The 17,448-nt window shown below is 49.1% G+C and overlaps 1 protein-coding gene across 1 annotated transcript; it reads right to left on the bottom strand.

Annotated features, from left to right (window-relative positions):
- Positions 1–3,820: 3,820 nt before the first annotated feature.
- Positions 3,821–13,620, bottom strand: LOC144119749 (carboxypeptidase M-like). The gene is made up of 6 exons (XM_077652294.1): positions 13,607–13,620; positions 12,768–12,955; positions 10,579–10,758; positions 9,505–9,657; positions 6,176–6,315; positions 3,821–4,043 (listed from the first exon to the last, which is right to left on the bottom strand). Exons 1-6 carry the CDS (start codon positions 13,618–13,620, stop codon positions 3,918–3,920), a joined length of 801 nt encoding a protein of 266 aa, XP_077508420.1. The 3' UTR covers positions 3,821–3,917.
- Between the last annotated feature and the right edge of the window lie 3,828 nt (positions 13,621–17,448).

Below are 17,448 nucleotides of genomic sequence, written 5' to 3'. Positions count from 1 at the left end.
GGAGAGAGATGTGACCTGAATGCATTAGCGCTAACAGCGTTGTGGCTGACATGCGGCACTGCAGCAATAGCTAGCTAGCTACCCGCCGCGGTGGCTCAGTGGTTAGGGCGCTCGACTTTTTTCTTAATTGGTTTTTGGAGAAAGGAAATGGCGCAGTATCTGTCTCATATATCGTTGGACATCTGAACCGCGCCGTAAGGGAAGGGATAAAGGAGGGAGTGAAAGAAGAAAGGAAGAAGGAGGTGCCGTAGTGGAGGGCTCCGGAATAATTTCGACTACTCATCCGGGTTTCCCGGGTTCGAACCCGATCGCGGCGGCTGCGTTTTTATGGAGGAAAAACGCTAAGGCGCTCGTGTGCTGTGCGATGTCAGTGCACGTTAAAGATCCCCAGGTGGTCGGAATTATTCCGGAGCCCTCCACTACGGCATCTCCTTCTTCCTTTCTTCTTTCACTCCCTCCCTTATCCCTTCATTTACGGCGCGTTTCAGGTGTCCAACGATATATGAGACAGGTACTGCGCCATTTTCCTTTCCACATAAACCAATTATAGCAATAGCTAGGCCGCAGCGTTCATATGGTAATCAATCGCTTGCGATCAACCATCAACTGCATGCCACCTCCCAGGGTGGCCGGGAGGGCGCGCTGACTATCCAGTGTGTGGAAGGAAATCAAAGCAGGCTTTTACGGTTGGACGCCAACGCCACCTACATGAAAGCGAGATTGAAGTCTCCAGATAAAGCAATGTTTTCACCACCCCCACCACCACCCACTGACTCACAGAGCCGGTTGTTTACATGAAAATGAACGGCCTTTGCAAAGTTGGCAACGCCAATGAACTCTATGAACGCCGTCGGCTCACTTGTTTTGTTTGGTTTTTTGAGTAATGGAAATTGGACAGTAACCGTATCACATATCTTGATGGACACCGAACCGTGCAGTAAAGGAAGAGATCAAGAAGGGAGGGAAAGAAGAAATCGAAAACTGAAAATTGAAACTTGGATTTTTAGTAAAGGCGTGGCGCTGCGCAGCGGAGGAACACCAGCTGCTTAGCATGTATATATGTAGCGAAAGCAAGTGTGCAACTCCCCGGTTGACCTTGTTCACATATTCCACAACGTATGAAGCACGGGCATAAACGTCCAGTATGACCTGTAGGTCCATTTTTGATTTCAGCACCAAGGCTATCCAAGGATTGAAGGGGTCGCGTCACTCTTACGCCTATCGGCACGTTGTTCTTCGGTTTCTTTAGCCCGTAGCTGAAGTGTCTTGGTCGCATTCGTCGTTCATCACGGGCTGTATTCAGTGAAGCAGAAATCAGGTCTCTCGTCCGGCTGCTGTCGCTGCTAGCGGTCGAGATACCAGACATTAAACGTGCCTGTCTCGCGGCGGCATATTCACGGCGGCGTTTAGCCAGTCGTCCGGCGCGCTGTCCGTCTGTTTCCTGGGCGATTCGTTTCCTCTTCATCTCGTTCCGCAGTCATTTCCAGGCCTCCTCCAGCTTATCAGAATTGTCGCCTCAACTGTGGTTGCGGCGCACGCTAGCTCTCCTTTTTAATCCTGTGACATCTTATCACGCATGCGACGCAGCTGTCGAAGCGAGCGGAGGCGAGCGCAACGACGAGGAACGCGGTGTCACGTCCTACCAAACGGCGCGGCGGCGGCGAGCGGCGCGGTTTGACGTCATGCCATATAGCGCGGCGAGCGCGCGAAGCACAGTTACCTTCCGCGGCGACGCGCGCGTTGTGACGTCATGTGCCTCGATGGAGTACCGCCACGGCAAAATCGCGAGTTTGCGGCCAATAAAGCTTTCGCTTTAAGAAATTGGCAGTGGCTTAGCTCCACTTCTCCAGCATATACGTACCAGGAGGCACGTTTCCCTAGCTGAGCTTGTTGTCACTGCATGTTTCAATGAGAGACATTGGGTATACGCATCTTTTATTCATTTTCCTTGACAGAAACGAAGACTACCCAATTATCTGCGAAGTAGCTTCCTGCGCTCTCAATTTTGTCTATACAGTATTTCGATTTTGTAGAGTCTCTTCGGTATACAAGGTAGTTCTCCATTGTGTAGTCTGGACTTGCGGGTCTGAAGCTAAATTAGTCAAAATTTTCTTTCATACACTTAGTAAGAGAGTTCTGTTTCCTGTTGAAATCACCCAAAGTTACATACAACTGTGAAACCGTGCCGTAGGCTGGTATACACGTGACATCAATCCCCTGCTTGACAGATGTTCCCGGTGCCACGTAGATTCCTTGGATGATAATGGCGCTCTCCATAAGCCGAAAGCGTACGGTCACAACTGGCAAAGCAGGCGGTAAGGGTGGATACCGATTAACATGGCTTATACTGTAAGTGGAATTTTCTGCTTGACTAGAAAGCCCTTGCACGTTACAAAAACACTCGGCACAATCTCATACGACCATTCTGGAAATTCCAAACGCAAAGATTCATACGTTGGATTTCTCACTGATCTCAAGTCCTTTTGGTGCCACAGTCTGTCGCACACACTACACATGTGTCCAAACAGATTGTTCACAAAGTCTGCTTCAAATGTCCGGGTAGCAGATGCACTTTCGGAAAGTCGAATGGTGTGATCAGTTACACGACGGGCCTTCACATCCTCTTCGGCTGGTTCCTGGTGACTGACGCCTTGCATAGTCTCAAACGCGGCGGCTATGCGGCGTCTATTACGCCCGGCAATCTGGCGTCTCCGTTTGGCAAGGCGTTCCTGTCTGTTCGGGTGTCTCCGCTGCTCTCTCCGCCTTCTGACGCTCATTCGCTCTTTGTTGAGTAGCAAACTGCCAGGCGGCAACCTCAGGATCGGAAGGGTTAAAGATCTCTTGTCTATACCGCCGTTTAACAACGGCTGGACTCTTCTGCTGTGCATCCATATCAAGCGTTGCGATATAGCCGCCGATTACATCTCCGCCTTTTATACACAATGCTGCTCATGCGACGACGGGCGGTTCGAGTGATCGAGCGGCCTGCGGCGAGCCGGTGGTGATGAACGCGGCGCAGCTGTGGCGTCTCTCTGGTTAGGATAGTTTCGGCGCATGCGCACAGCTGCTCATCCGCGTGACGTCACATTCAGCTTCGACGGTGGAGCGTGCGCGCGGCCGCGGCGACGGCGGCGACGAAGCGCGCGGCACAACTGCTGCTCCTCTCCCGTTGCCATGGTAACGGCGCATGCGCACAACTGGCCTATCCCATGTACCGCTAAATGCTCGACTAGTATCCTAGTGTAGCTCCCGCTTCAAAATTGTTGTCGGAGCCTTAAAGGGATACTTAGGATACCTCCATGGAATGTTTGTTGGGAGTAGAAATATTTTCTAGGACCCTTTAAGGCTGTGTTGATATTTTTGTGGCAGCAAAAGACGCGTTTATGACTGAGAGAATCGCGTTTAAAACTATTTCCGCCTCTCGATCTAAACTCGTGACGTCAAGATCTCAAAGAACTCCGAGATCACCATTTGCAAGTGAACAGTGATGCGGCATATAGCTAGCCTAGCTTCAAGGATCCGCCAAAGAAAGCCTGTTATCAATTTGCTATCGAAAACGGTCAATGCTGGTGATCCCTGTTTTTGATATTATCCACCTATTTTACCACTTAAAAACTCCGCTTTCACTTAATGTGAACCTCTTTGTCACTAGAAAGCGACAAATCTAGGCCATACGGGTAAACTAATGATTTGTTCTCGGTATCCGTTTACATATTAAACACGTAAACAAACGACTCAACGTTTCAACATGACGAACCAGCATGAACACAGGTTCATTCCGAACTATTGGTTTGCACTGCTTTGTAAATGCCACTGAGGTGCATCCAAACGCACCCAAAAATAGCGTCACAGTTCCCGCCACTTTGTCGTCGTACACAACGGGCGGTTGTCTACGCTGAGTTTCCCCAAGATCCGGCTCAGCGCAACAGCTGCTCCGACTTTTCTTCTTCGTGCCTTGACTTGAGTGTCACGTTGAGAACGGTGAATTGCTCCTCCGGAACGCTGAAGTTCACCTCGGCCTCGTGGAAGCCCGCTGCAGAAACCTGAATAAAATGTAAAAAAAACGAGGAGTTTATAATGCAAATGGCTGATGATCTGCATCAGGTTTCCGTACTGCAGGGCGCTTCACCTTAGACTTTACACAATTTTAAAAATAGGCTGAGTTAAAAGAGCGCTTTTTCGGCATAGCATTGCCAGTGGTGTAGTACATCAGAATACAGCTAGAAAGTGCTGACTAGCAGGTTGGTCAACTAATATTGAATAGTTAACTTTTTAACTATTACTCTTAGGCTCCTTAATTATTTAGAGGCATGTAGCCCGCTGTAAGTAATATCCATATCAGTTTTTATAATTTCGAAAGCGCGGCTACCCACGGCACTGTGGCCCAACAAATTTTGGCTATTTCGACGAGTTACGTGCACTGGAGAGGTTGCTTTGCCTGATAGCCTCTCGAAGGCCCATGTGTTTTGTCGCGATGTAGCCGAAATTTATTGGGCCACAGTGCAGAGCGTAACCATGCTTTTGAAATTATAAAAACTGATACTGATATCACTTACTGCGGGCTACATGTCTCTCAATAATTAAGGAGCCTAACAGCAATAGTTAAAAAGTTAACTATATTAGTTAACCAACCTGCTAGTTAGTACGTCTTAGATTTATTCTGATGTATTACATGGCTGACAATGCTATGCCGAAAAAGCGCTTTTCCAACTCAACAGGTTATTTTTAACAAATGTGTAAAGTCTTAGGTGAAACAGCGTGTATAACTCGCTGGAATGATAGAGCTTAGGCTTATTTCCTGCGGATAATTTGGTTGCTTGTGGGAACCACAAGGCTTCACGGCATCCCGAACCACCTTTCGTCATAAGGTGCGGGCTGACTAACGTCGGTGTAGGAACACGCAGACCGAATGCTGTGCTGAAGTGTATATAGGAAGACCTTCGCTATGCACGGCGCTGATGGATGTTGTGGAGCAGCAATTTCACGAAGAGGGCCTTGAAGTGTCTTGCTGCGACGTTACCGCTTCCTTGTCTGCGGTTCATTCCTCCTCCTACTCTCTGCGTTTCTAACGCACTGAAAAATGTCGCACCAACACCGGCCTCAGCCGTTAGGGCATGCACATGAATGACCGAGTGCTGCCTGAATAACGCATCTGATGACCAGCCAAGGAAACGCGATCGCACTATTTAGAAGTCATCTCGCTCTTTACGACGCGCCCGTGATTGTTTTGTCTTTTGCTGTTTGAATGTTACAGATAATTACAGGGGGCTGAGTGTGTGTTCGGTGGTTATTTGAGAACGACTGGACTTGGTTACATGTAGTTGAGTATGCATCTGAAATGGCAGCTATGAAACGGGCGGATTCGTCGAATAAATTTGAAGGTCATTCCAGTCTCGTGAGTCCTTCCAGCCTTATCGTTTTTGCTCTATAGGAGGCGCTTGCACGACCTCCTAAACCACACAGTCAACCACCGTTCCTGGAAAACTGGGACATGTCATTCCTTCAGGCTGTTTTTGATCCTTTGATGTGTTCAGACGGTGAGAATAGCTTTTATATTACGAGATTTCATTATCGGGTCTTTTGTGTGCTTACCGCTTAGACAACCGTTACTGCCAGCTTCAGACGCCTCAGTGACACGGCGATAACGAACAGCCTCAAAGCGCTGTCGCTTTGCTCAGCGATTTGCTCTTGAGGGCATTCTTTTTTCCTGAAACATAAGGACGTAGAGGAGGCGGAGGCTTCTGTGCCCCTCGACGCGTGGCTCTGATTGGTCGTGACGTATGCGGCATCCCTGCTCGCGCCTTTGATTAGACTACGCTACACGCATTATTCATGATCTATGCGATACCAATGGCCTCTTTTTTCGAAACACTTGTGTAGAAGACACGAAATTGCACTTGAACAACAGGAACACGGGGGTTTACAGATAATACCAGGAAGAATCTCGATGTCATGGAACGGTTGCGATAAACGCTCGCAGAACAAATGCATAATGGATATCGATCGCTTTATAGTGTGCGTGAGCGGGGCGCAGTGAAGGCGAACGGCATTAGGCGGCATTGTGGAGGCTCAAAGTTGCGAGTTCTCGCCGCCACTTGACAAACCCGGGAACCCCTCAGATTCAGTTGTGCTCACAGCCGAAACACGGATGGGGTTTCCTGGAATGTAATCTCACCTTCAAAGTGTACGTTCCCGGCCTGAGGATCCTCCAGTACTCTCTGGACGACGTCTTAAAACAGGCTCTACGGTTGGAGACCTTCAGGGTCGCTTTCTCCACAGGGTTCCCCTTTTCGTCCTCCACGATCCCGCGCACGCCTGCGGAAAGAGGTTCAAGTTTTGTAGAACAACGCGCAGATTAGGTCGAAGGGAAGGGGAAAGACGTGGTTTGTCATTGCTTCATCATCATCATCATCATCACCACCACCACCATCATCACCATCATCATCATCAGCCTGACTACAACCACTGAAGGGCAAAGGCCTCTCCCATGTCTCCATTGCTTGACCATTATCGAAGTTCTTATCAACAGTCGGAGTAAGATCACCGGGAGACAAATGTTTGTCATCTCCTTTACATAAATCTGCTCTGCGGAATCTGTGCCCACTATATATCGCTCCGAATTCTCTAACCTCACCATGTCTCCATCGTATCTGAGGCAACAACAACAACCATGTTGGCTGACTCTTTTCTCCCGTTGCACTTGCCAAGGGAAAGACCATTATGTGCGCACCTGTGAAAGCAATGCCTAATACTGGCATAACCGGCTTTAAACGCTCCAGCAATACTCTTCATCATTCCTGTTGTCATGGCTGAAGTATATGCACGGACAATTTTAGAGATACTAGCCGCTGTGATCTCAAAGCGTTACAGAACAGGGCTGCCGCTAGGAAGAGGATACACGAGCAAAATCATATCCACCCCACTTTAGGATATAATCAAGTAGCACTTCTCTAATGCATGTCGTTCATTTGAAATCTCTTCTCTACACCTGTCTTTTTTTGTCGTTATGTCACTCGTTGTGCTGCCTTTAATCTCATCCCTAGGTTATTCGTTTTGGCTACAAGTTGTGGACACATGCCCGAGAACTGAAAGGATGCATCGATTATAACGCTTTCCTTTTGTGGCATAGTATTTATAACCCTGGGTCATGACTTAGAGGTGTCTACGAAATGAAGTTAAAGGATTATTTTTTGTGAGGCACTGTACACACTCCCATAATAAGCGCGCATTTTCCCCCAGACAACGCAAAAAAAAAATTGGGGTGCACGTTCATTACGCGGGGTAAAATATTGAGAAAAAATGAAGTGGCAAAAATGAGGACAAAAAGTAGGCTAGTGGAATAAATACTTCAACGGGTACGAATATTCTTTCAAATAAAGTAAAATGATACTCTTTAGCACGGTTTCCATGCCCGAGAACAAGATAACAGCATTTACCTTAAATCCGTGCATATAACTCGCTTAGCGGCCCATCGTTTTGTCCATATAGAGAACAGAGCTATAGAGTTCACTCTAGCACAAGTCACGGCATTTAGCGCGAAACTCAACCGCAGTTTTTCATATGGAACAGAAAAATGCCTTGTTGCCTGGCATGGTATATACTTGTTTTCGGATTGCTGGCGGAACATCTCATTGGCTGCTCGTCCTGTATGGCGAAGCATAGTTGTGGTGTCGTGCTAAGCGCGTGAGACGTCACATGGACAGCGCGTCTCTCGGCGCTATATAAGCGCTGCGTTCCGCGGGCATAGTGAATTCTTGGCCCGGCACGGGCGTTCCAATAAAGCGTCTACGTTTCTCGTTACGCTGGCTCTTCCTCATCGCTCTCGGCTACAACAGTAGTTGTCATGACATTTCAAAGGTGGTGCTTTACAATACTGCGTACTTCTCCCGGCGTTCAAAAATGGACGCCTGCTGGCATTCGTACTAAGCGAGGGAAAAAAATTGTAGTTTCTGATAGCCCAAGTAGGAGACACGTTCGTTATGCTAGAGCGTTCATTACGCGAGCAAATACGGTACGCAATCTCTTCAGGAACTGTCTTGACTGCCCTGACTAGACATGTGCATCGCCGTAATTTCCAATACTTTTCTGCTTTGCCGCTCGTACCGTTATATAAAGCACAAAAGGCACGAAAGCTCCAGGAGTCATTGGGTGGCTGGCGACCTGACCTCACCACTGGCTGCATTTCGCAGCCAATTGCAGCCAATGGTCGCCAGCAACCCAATGACCGGGTCGCTTGCCACGAACGCTTGAAAGACGCGAGTACACCTGAGTGACCACTGACAGAAGACTGAATGGACGCGAAATGAACAAGGAAAAATGGACAGCTTATAGAATATGACCCCAGGATCTACCCACTGATGTTTATGCTGTACGCCAAACGATTCGACATTGACTGCGTTTACGAAAAGTCACGCAGCTTTGATCGAAACGTTTGCGCCGCCAGCTTCCCACTGAAGTGATGCAGTAAAAAACAAAAAAAAAACTAAGAGCTTAAAGCCTCCATCTGCAGGACGTCAGAAAAGCAGCATAGTCGGAAAATTGTATACGCCGATCTTGCGGAAAATTTGTTCGGTGCGAGTTCACGTGACCTTTCCCAACCGCTCTTACTAATGAAAGGAGGGTTATACTTATTCAGCTGATGTCGCTGTAATGACAAAAACCCCGCAGAAAAATTAGCAGTGGCTTAGCTCGGCTATGCCAGGATATACGTAGCGTGAGCTACGCTGAGCCGTTGAGCATCAATTGCCGCTGAGCAGAAATTTCGCTCTCCTTCTCCATGGCTATACCACACTGGCAAACGCCCCGCTATATCTATGCCCCCCACTGATACCTCTACGCATGCGCACAAAATGACAGGCGCTAGCAAGCGTGTCCGGCGCAGCGTCAGACTTTGCTACTGCGCAACGGAGGCGCACAGCCGGGCACGCGCCGGCGCCAGTGCGTCTGCCGCGGCTATGCCGCCATTCCTCTGGAATGCGCGCGCGGCGGCGGCTCCGGCGGTGCGCCAGCTGTGCGCCGTGTGACGTCACTGCTCCTCACGCATGCGCAGCACGGCTCTCCAGGAACCACGCGAAACTGTCCAACCTCGGACAATGTGGCTCACGCTACAAAAACGCGAGACTGAGAACGAAACACTTAACGCAAATAGACGCTGCGGAATACTCAGAACAGACACGCGCTGTTTAGGGTTTTCTCTATGTGTCTCATTTTTCGTATTGCTTTTGCGGAGATGCGTTCTGAACCACTACGTAGTCGAAGCCCATATTTTCCAAGAATAGATGAGAGTGTTTTGATGTCGGGAACCATCACGAATTTCCGGAATACGCAAACTACATTAGACGATGTTCACCTTGACAGGAATGAGGAGGTGTATAAGGTGCGGCAGCGGTGTTTTCCATTCTGACAGCTCGCGTTATCGCCCAGCAGACGAATACTCAAGTCTGTGCCCACTGCGTCCGCCCAGGGTGTCCGCAGTCTGCGGACGGGATCGAGGGAAGCACTTGCCTTTGTGGACTTCGCCCAAGTAAGCCAGGAGTGCCTGCCTGTTTTCCTCCCAGAGGCGGGCGAGTTCTTGGTGAGGCGGGAACTTGCAGCAGGAGGTCTTCAGTGTCACGTCCATGCATCCTTCCCAAATGTAGTTGTAGTCTGCCATGCTGCCTGTGTGCAAGGATGTCCGAGACAAGGACTCACTCAACCTGCAGCAGTGTGAAGACGGAAAACATTTCGCCGTCAGGACCGTTTGCTCCAAAGTGATTGGTTTGGTTTATGGGGGTGTAACGTCCCAAAGCGACTCAGGCTATGAGGAACGTCGTAGTGAAAGGCTCCGAAAATTTCGACCTCCTGGGGTTCTTTGACGTGCACTGACATCGCACAGCATACGGGCCTCTAGCATTTCGCCTTCATTGAAATTCGACCGCCGCGGCCGGGATCGAACCCGCTTCTTTTGGGCCGGCAGCCGAGCACCGTAAGCACTGAGCCACCGCGGCGGAACTTTTTTTTTCATTCATTCAGTCTTTATTTTTCTCTTGGACAGAGAAGGAGACAGGACTAAAAGCTCGTAAGCTTGACAGAGGTCCTGCCCCCTTTATCAACTTGGCAGTACAGTACACAGGCAGAGATTTTCAATTTTCCAAATAAACACTGGAACAAAATAACAAAACACTTTGTAAAAAAGCAGCGCTATGCATTGCAGTACAAACATAGATATTAGAAAAACAAATAACTGGTCATGGGGAAACGAAAAAAAAATAACAGGTATAAGTTTAAACTGAGCGCAATATTACGTAATCTTGCTAAGAAAAAATCGCTTAACAACATCACTTGAATGCTGAAAGGGGTCAAACAATTCTTTGTTTAATTTATTTAATAATACTGGAACAGTATAAGAAAGAGACTGCTATGTATAATATGCCCTAGGCGTCGGCACTAACCAAATTTCTTCATGTCTAGTCTGCTGGATATGCGTGTTTTTCTCAAGTTTTGCCAGATTTCAAAGTGAAATCCCTGGACTCGCCTGATGAGTGCGAACCGCAGCAGGGGAAGCCCCGGAGATATAATGAACTACTGAGTGGGACGTACCTGAGAAGTCGTACCAGGCAGCTCCATTAGTAGCGCCGTTGGGAAAGGACGGCATTCCTTCTGGAGGACAGGCCTTCCCCAGTTGCATGTTGGCGTGATTAGATGAGTACACACTGGCGAGGTGTCTGAAGACGTCGTCGTCTGGCGTCAGCGAATACTTGCGTTCGACGAATGTGAAGTCTGAGAGGAAGCCGAAAAACAAAGTGACGTATGCGCTTGCTAAAAGGCGACTCGCCCGGCACTGCTAGAGCAAAGCAGAATTCATATAATCGTGCTCTGGCGGGCACAACAGTCATGAAGTCGGTGGACAACACCCTCCTTCCCTCCTCCGCCCCAACTATTTTTATTTCAGTGGAAGTTACGCACTTGCAGAGACGGAGCGAAAAGATAGACAAACCTCAAGAAGAAAGATAATTTACTTTAGACACCTAGCTCAACCAGCTGAGCATCCGCGTCTGCACCTCTTGCTTTCTTTGCCTTCAGCATCAGATAGTCTAACTGCCAGTTAACGCTGACATAGGATGCTTCTCCAAGGGTCTGCGAAATCTTTTCCGGCGCGGAAGCCTGCTCGGGCTTCTCGTGTAAGCCGGAAAAACGTAGCTGCGCTAGCACAATATGTAAGGATATGTAAGGCCGTAGCTTCCACTGAAGAGGTTTGCCTCCCTTTCACTTGGCTGCAGCTGGCGTGCACGGGTTTCGTCCTTCCCACGCGGCGGCACCTGCCGCAAAACCGGTTTCGCCCGTGTGCTGTGCGATGTCAGTGCACGTTAAAGATCCCCAGGTGGTCGAAATTATTCCGGAGCCCTCCACTACGGCACCTATTCTTCATTTCTTCTTTCACTCCCTCCTTTATCCCTTCCCTTACGGCGCGGTTCAGGTGTCCAAAGATATATGCGACAGATACTGCGCCATTTCCTTTCCCCCCCCCCCCCAAAAAAATTATTATTACTCCTTCACGAGGACACCACGAGGCTTCACAACGACACATAACTGCTTTTTTGCTAGTGACCGACGTAGTGCTGGCGCACAAAATGGGAAGGGGGATTTTTCTCTCTCCACTTTGCCACCTGCTATAGTCGGATACCACTCAAGAACGAAGCGGGTTTTCCCGCAATTTTCAAAAAAAGGCCGCCACCGTCTGGAAGACGTTGAAGTAACGAGCATTAGCTGTTTGGTTTACTATAGATGAAGAAAGCGATGAAGAACGCTTCGCTCGTCTCGAGAAACGGTATGTAATACCCTTGAAACGGGGTGGATTGCCACCATGTTCGACTACGCGTGCGTGCACGCACGCCGCCTTGCGCCACCTACCAGAGAAATTACGGGGACGAGGCATAACGACGAAATACCAATGGGAGGCCTTACTACTGACCTCCGACCCGGCGACCCAGCTACAACTGTCCGACTGGCCGAAGCCGCCGCCGAGAGTCAAGACCTTTCGACCGTCGTCTAGGCGGGTAGCCCTCTGGACACCCTTTCTGTTGGACAATAAAAAATATATTTGCGGTGGTTCAGCTTTGGTTAAACCTGGAGTGACGCGATAGCTGCAGCGGGCTGAGTGGAGCTTTGTCACGTGCCCAACCACGTGTTCAGCCACGGCGCCGCGCTACCGGCAGCTGCTCCGCGCCACGTGACAGCGTGGCTGAGCAGCCACAGGGGGCGGTGTAGCCACAGGGTGGCGGCGCCGCTACGATGAAGGCTCGAAATACTACCGTAATGTAGCTATCGCTACAAAAGTTTTCCTATCCTATCCTGTCGCCGACAAAGGACCTCCTCCCAGCCAATGGCGTCGGCTGGTTCTCATGGGCCTGCTAGCGTGACAATTCAGGGAGTGGCAGATGAAATGCTATAGTCCACTGCCTTCATGGTCGAGGATAGGCTCCTCCCAGCATTGTATGTATTGTTACGCCGCGGCGTGCATTGTCCCGCTATCAGCCTCATGAGAATCGGCCGACGCCATTGGCTGGAAGGGGGTCCTTTGTCGGGGAAAAGCGCTTTGTTCTTGTGTTGGATTCGACTATAGCGTCTTGCGAACGCCCCCTCCCCCCCTGCCACACACACACACACACACACTTTAAACAATGTCATCGACTCATCGGTGTGACAGGCGCCGGTCATACAAGGCATCTTCCCGGAACCTGAAAGAGCCAACCGTGTAAAGCGCGAACAATGCATTGCTGAGTGCGTACCGACGAAGGGCATGCTATCGTAGGGGTAGCTGGCTACCACCACGCCCACGTCGAGATTCCCAGCCAGCACGAAGGGAATCTGTTTACTCCACCGCCTCACTGCCTCGGTCTCCGGTTGCTCCTCGTCCTCCTGTGTGTTGTAGCGGTTCGGGAAGTTTCGGTTCAGGTCCAGGCCGCGGGCGTTCTCGCTGCATTCCAGTAAGGGCCGCGCTAAAGGTTAACAAGGGAAGGAACTTGTGCTGGTGGAGGCATCGTTAAAGACGCGTGATTTGAGGCACTGTGAGCTCAGAAATTGCCTTCACAGAGATTGTCGTAATGGACGCCTGCGGCAGTTTAAAAGAATAATAAACCAAGGAATGCACATGGCTTGTGTGAAAAGAAATCTGTGAAACCCTTTGCTTCAAGCCTTGTGTCTTATATTCCAGGGCGACCCATTCAGAAGCTGGACGCAGAAGACATGGAGGCATTAGAGAAGATTCAGAACTAAGGTCAAGTTTCATCTGTTATTTATAAAGATTTTTCTTCTATTGTTTCTGGAGCCTCGTCATTGAATCAACATTTCTTCATCTTAGCCACTCGTGATACTATGGACTTGCTGCAGAGACTGCAGCGTCTGATTGCATTGGACTGTACTCTATGGAGTGTTAACCACAAAGGACACTAAAAATGTTTTTGTAGCCAGTGGCATTAATGTACGCAAGGCGCCTGCCTGATCTGAGGACATTGCTGCATCTCAGCCATCCGTGTGTTGGGACAAGTGCTTCTAAAGCTGTGCTTGAAGGAACCATTCCCCATTTCTTGGAAGCCATGGACGGTATTGCTAACAAAAGGCGATGTACCTTGGCATGGACATTATGCGAAAGAGCTCCAAGGCAAACTGAAATGTTGCTTGAATCGTATGGGACGTTGATTGGAACCAAATATTTGCCTACGGTGCTTTACAACACTATTTCGTGTCAGCTGTTGCGGTGTTGTCTTTGTTGTGTAAAATTCATTTCGATAAAGGTGAGCTGCATTGGGCCAGTTTGTGCTATCACAGTTTGGTCAGTTGCTGTGAGCATATCAATGTGGTTATTAGTTTTATCTGCATTTTCACATTTTAATTGCATATTATGTTGGAGCAGAGGAGAATGTGCTGATCTTCATGTGCCATGGCCTGGGGCCAAGAGAAGCAATTTTTGCGAAGACCAGCGTGTACATTTTAGTAGAGTGAGGAAGAATGAGTTTATATGGGACATGGCTGATGTCCATGACTGTTGAATTCAAAAACTTGTGCTAGACAAAGATGGAATAAAAGCTGTGTTGACACCGAGGCACAGGTAAACTGAGTGCTGGGCAATGTCTCTTGGCATTACTGCTACTTCTGTTATCAGCAGCTGCAATTGGTTGTTTGCTGCACTTGCTATTTTGTTGCAGCAGCATGGTATTTGTGACTGCAATCAAGTACTTTTCCTTTCAGAATGTTGTCATAAACCTATTTTCAAAGGAAGCAAAAAACTTCCCAGCGGACAGGTATTTGGTGGGGGTAATTCGTGATAATTAGTACATGCAATAGACTCTCTCTAGCAGTCACCTTCTAACCCTTGGCAGCCCAGCCGAGTACTAAACTGTAGACTTTTAACCGATGAGTCTACTGGTCTGTGCCAGATCGTACTGGGATGGCACCGCAGTAGTGGCCTAGTGGTTGAGCATCTGCCTCGCATGAGGGAGGGGCGGGGTTCTATCCTCAATGCCGCCGGGTACCCACTGGTGATACAACCCATACAAAAATGTCCTATGGCCGGCTATATAATTTTGGCCCAAATAGCTAAAGACAATTGCTATTTCTGTCTTTAGCTGTCTATGCAGGCTGATATATTTTTCTATAGAGAGCTTAAGAGAGTTGTATGGTTCCAAAGCTATAGCTTTAGTGGCATAGATTTATCAATAGCTGGCAATAAGCACCTCTGTGGGTGCTTAAAGACGTTCATAAAAGGCCATAGACGGACATAGCTTTTTCCACAGGCGCCCATAGGACGTTTTTGTATGAGAATGGGTACAAGCTTTCTCTAGCCTGGTGCTCGGTTTATTTAGGGCGAAAATGCTTGGGACACCTTGACCTCCTTGAGCAAAAACGGAAATGCCTTGTGCCATGGCGCTCTGGACACATGTGGCCTTGCACCAGAAAGAAAATACACTATCATCAGATAGTACAGATATCAGTGTACTTAAGGTGTCTGTTGCTCAGTTCATGGTAACTGGCAACAAGGCACAGCGCAAGGGTTTGGGGCGAAAACCAAATTAGGGAGCTTGCTTGTGGCTCTGTGCTCGGGGCTCTGGGTTGTTGATGGCTTATGGTGGGGGGGGGGGCGGTGGTTGGATGTGATTGTCCTTGTGGAAGAGATCCATGGCTGTGCATGCACCTGCCCACAGGCAAGGTAGGGTTGGGGAAAGGGTACGTGTCTTGGCCTTGAGAGAAAAATGAAAATTGTGTTTGAGGAAAGGAAAGTGCCAAAAGAAATTGTCTCACTTAGTGGACACCTACTGTGAGGGAAGGGATAGAGTTAAAGAAGAGGGAAAGATGCCCAAGTGGAGGGCCCCAGAATAGTTTTGATCACTGGGAGATATTCAGCGTGCAGTGACATTGCAGGGCACACTGGAGAGGAGTATATTCAGTTTTAACAAAGGTGGAAGAAGGAAGGTCTTGGCAAGACAGAAAAGGCTCCAAACACGCACCTTACCCTCCCCTTAGCGCGAAGTCCACACAAACCCCTCCTGTACCCTCGGCCACCACCCCAAAGCCACTCTCGGTAATATCCTTTTCCTCTGGCCAGCGGAACCTCCCTCGCGGGGCCTGGAGCACCTTAACACTTGGGAGACCCTACTGCGCTCCGAGGACCCGGCCAAGCAAGCCATCACCACTGGCCGGGCTGCCAGCGTCATGAACCTCCGGGACATGAACGTTTGAGTGCAGTGGGGCTGTGCAGGGGCTCAAGGACCTGCGTGTCCTAAACTCTCCTGTGTGTAATAAGGTTTCCACCGCCACCACCACATCAACCCTGCCACCTCTTGGAGAAATCATAACTGGCGGTGACAGAAAAAACACTTTATTATGCAGCTTTTGTGTCAACCTGCCAAGTTGGTAGCGGTACTAAAACTAGTCGGAGGTGAGCCAAGCACTCCTTGAACTAGGGGATGGGTAAAGTTGATGTGATTTTGTGCTTGCAGCTACTGCCGAAGACGAGATATTCTGCAATTTTTTTAACGTGGCTATGGCAGGCTTACCAAAATGCCTCACAGATGAATCGCATTCCAGCGCGCCAGTAAATATATGCAGATGACATCTTAATTTGGTTTCCCGGCTATCAACAAATGCGAATGCGACACTTCACCCTGCTTAGGTTTAGAGGGTACTCACGTGTCGTAACATGCGCCATTTTACTGTCCAGCGTGTTGCTCAGTGTGCGGGTGCAGCTGTGCAGGCCAGATCAGGAGGCGATTATCCGTTTATCCCCGCCGGTGGCCTTTCGCAGTGCCCTGTAGACAACGAAATGGCAGCCGTTGTGACTTCAGTGAGAACTGAGGATGAATGCCTTAACAGCTCACCCGTCTGCTAGCTACGCGCACTTTCTTGGTGTCGTTCTTGACTCCCCATTTGAACGGCGACAAGCCTTGTAAATATTGCGCTGAAAATGACTCCGTTGGCTTAGGGGGGTCCAACGTCCCAAAGCGACCCAGGCTATGAGAGCCGCGCAGTGAAGGGCTGCGGAAGTTTCGACCACCTGGCGTTCTTTAACGTGCACTGACATCGCACAGTACACGGGCCTCTAGCAATTCGCCTCCATCGAAATTCGACAGCCGAGGCCGGGATCGAACCCGCGTCTTCCGGGTCGGCAGCCGAGCGCCATAACCACTCAGCAACCGCGGAGGCTGGGCAAGGACGTAGTGGAAAAATCATCCATCCTCAGTGGTTGAGCTCCGACGCAGGCCTGTATCGTGAAATGCCTAACGTGTTTAAATTTCCTCCTCCAAGTCCTAATTTAACCTTATTGAAGTTGTGCGCCAAAAGATCGAACGGAGAGAGCTTGGTGTATCGCAAGTCACTACGATCGCGAATCTATCATTCGCACCGGCAATGATAAGTTCTTCTATAATTGTCGCAATTTGGTCGCCTAGGAGAGACGGATGTCGGGTGAGTTTTCCAAAATTTTCGGATAAGGACTGGGTCTCGGGCTTACTCGGCGCTTAACACTTTTTGTGCCTCAGGTCTCCGTTTCCTAAAAGGCTGCGCTTGAAATCTGCATTGGTCATCTGTAGCGCACCTTTGGCGGAAATACGTACGTTATAGCTGAATCAATTAGAAAAGAGTTTTAAGACCGTTTGCAAATTTTAACTTATGACTATTAGCACTGGGTTTGCCGAGTAGCAGAGCGGCCTTTTAAGTGACATCTTTGATTGCGGCATGGACAGACCACCGTACCTAAGTTTCGTCCTTCTCGTTCGAAAACGGCGCCATTGAGACTGAGGGAGAAAATTTAGATTCCGCCCGGCTAAACCCGGGCCGATACTGATCGAAATTTCAACTTCTAGAGTATGTTTTTTTTTCTTTTCGAAAGGTCGTATCAGATTCCACTGCATTTCGTACAGCAAGAACACATTCGGATATTTCTCGCGTGTTTTCAGTCAGTGCCTTCGTACATAT

The sequence above is a fragment of the Amblyomma americanum genome, chromosome 2 (genome assembly GCF_052857255.1).
Source record: "Amblyomma americanum isolate KBUSLIRL-KWMA chromosome 2, ASM5285725v1, whole genome shotgun sequence".
Taxonomy (NCBI): domain Eukaryota; kingdom Metazoa; phylum Arthropoda; class Arachnida; order Ixodida; family Ixodidae; genus Amblyomma; species Amblyomma americanum.
This window is presented reverse-complemented; position numbering and strand designations above follow the sequence as displayed.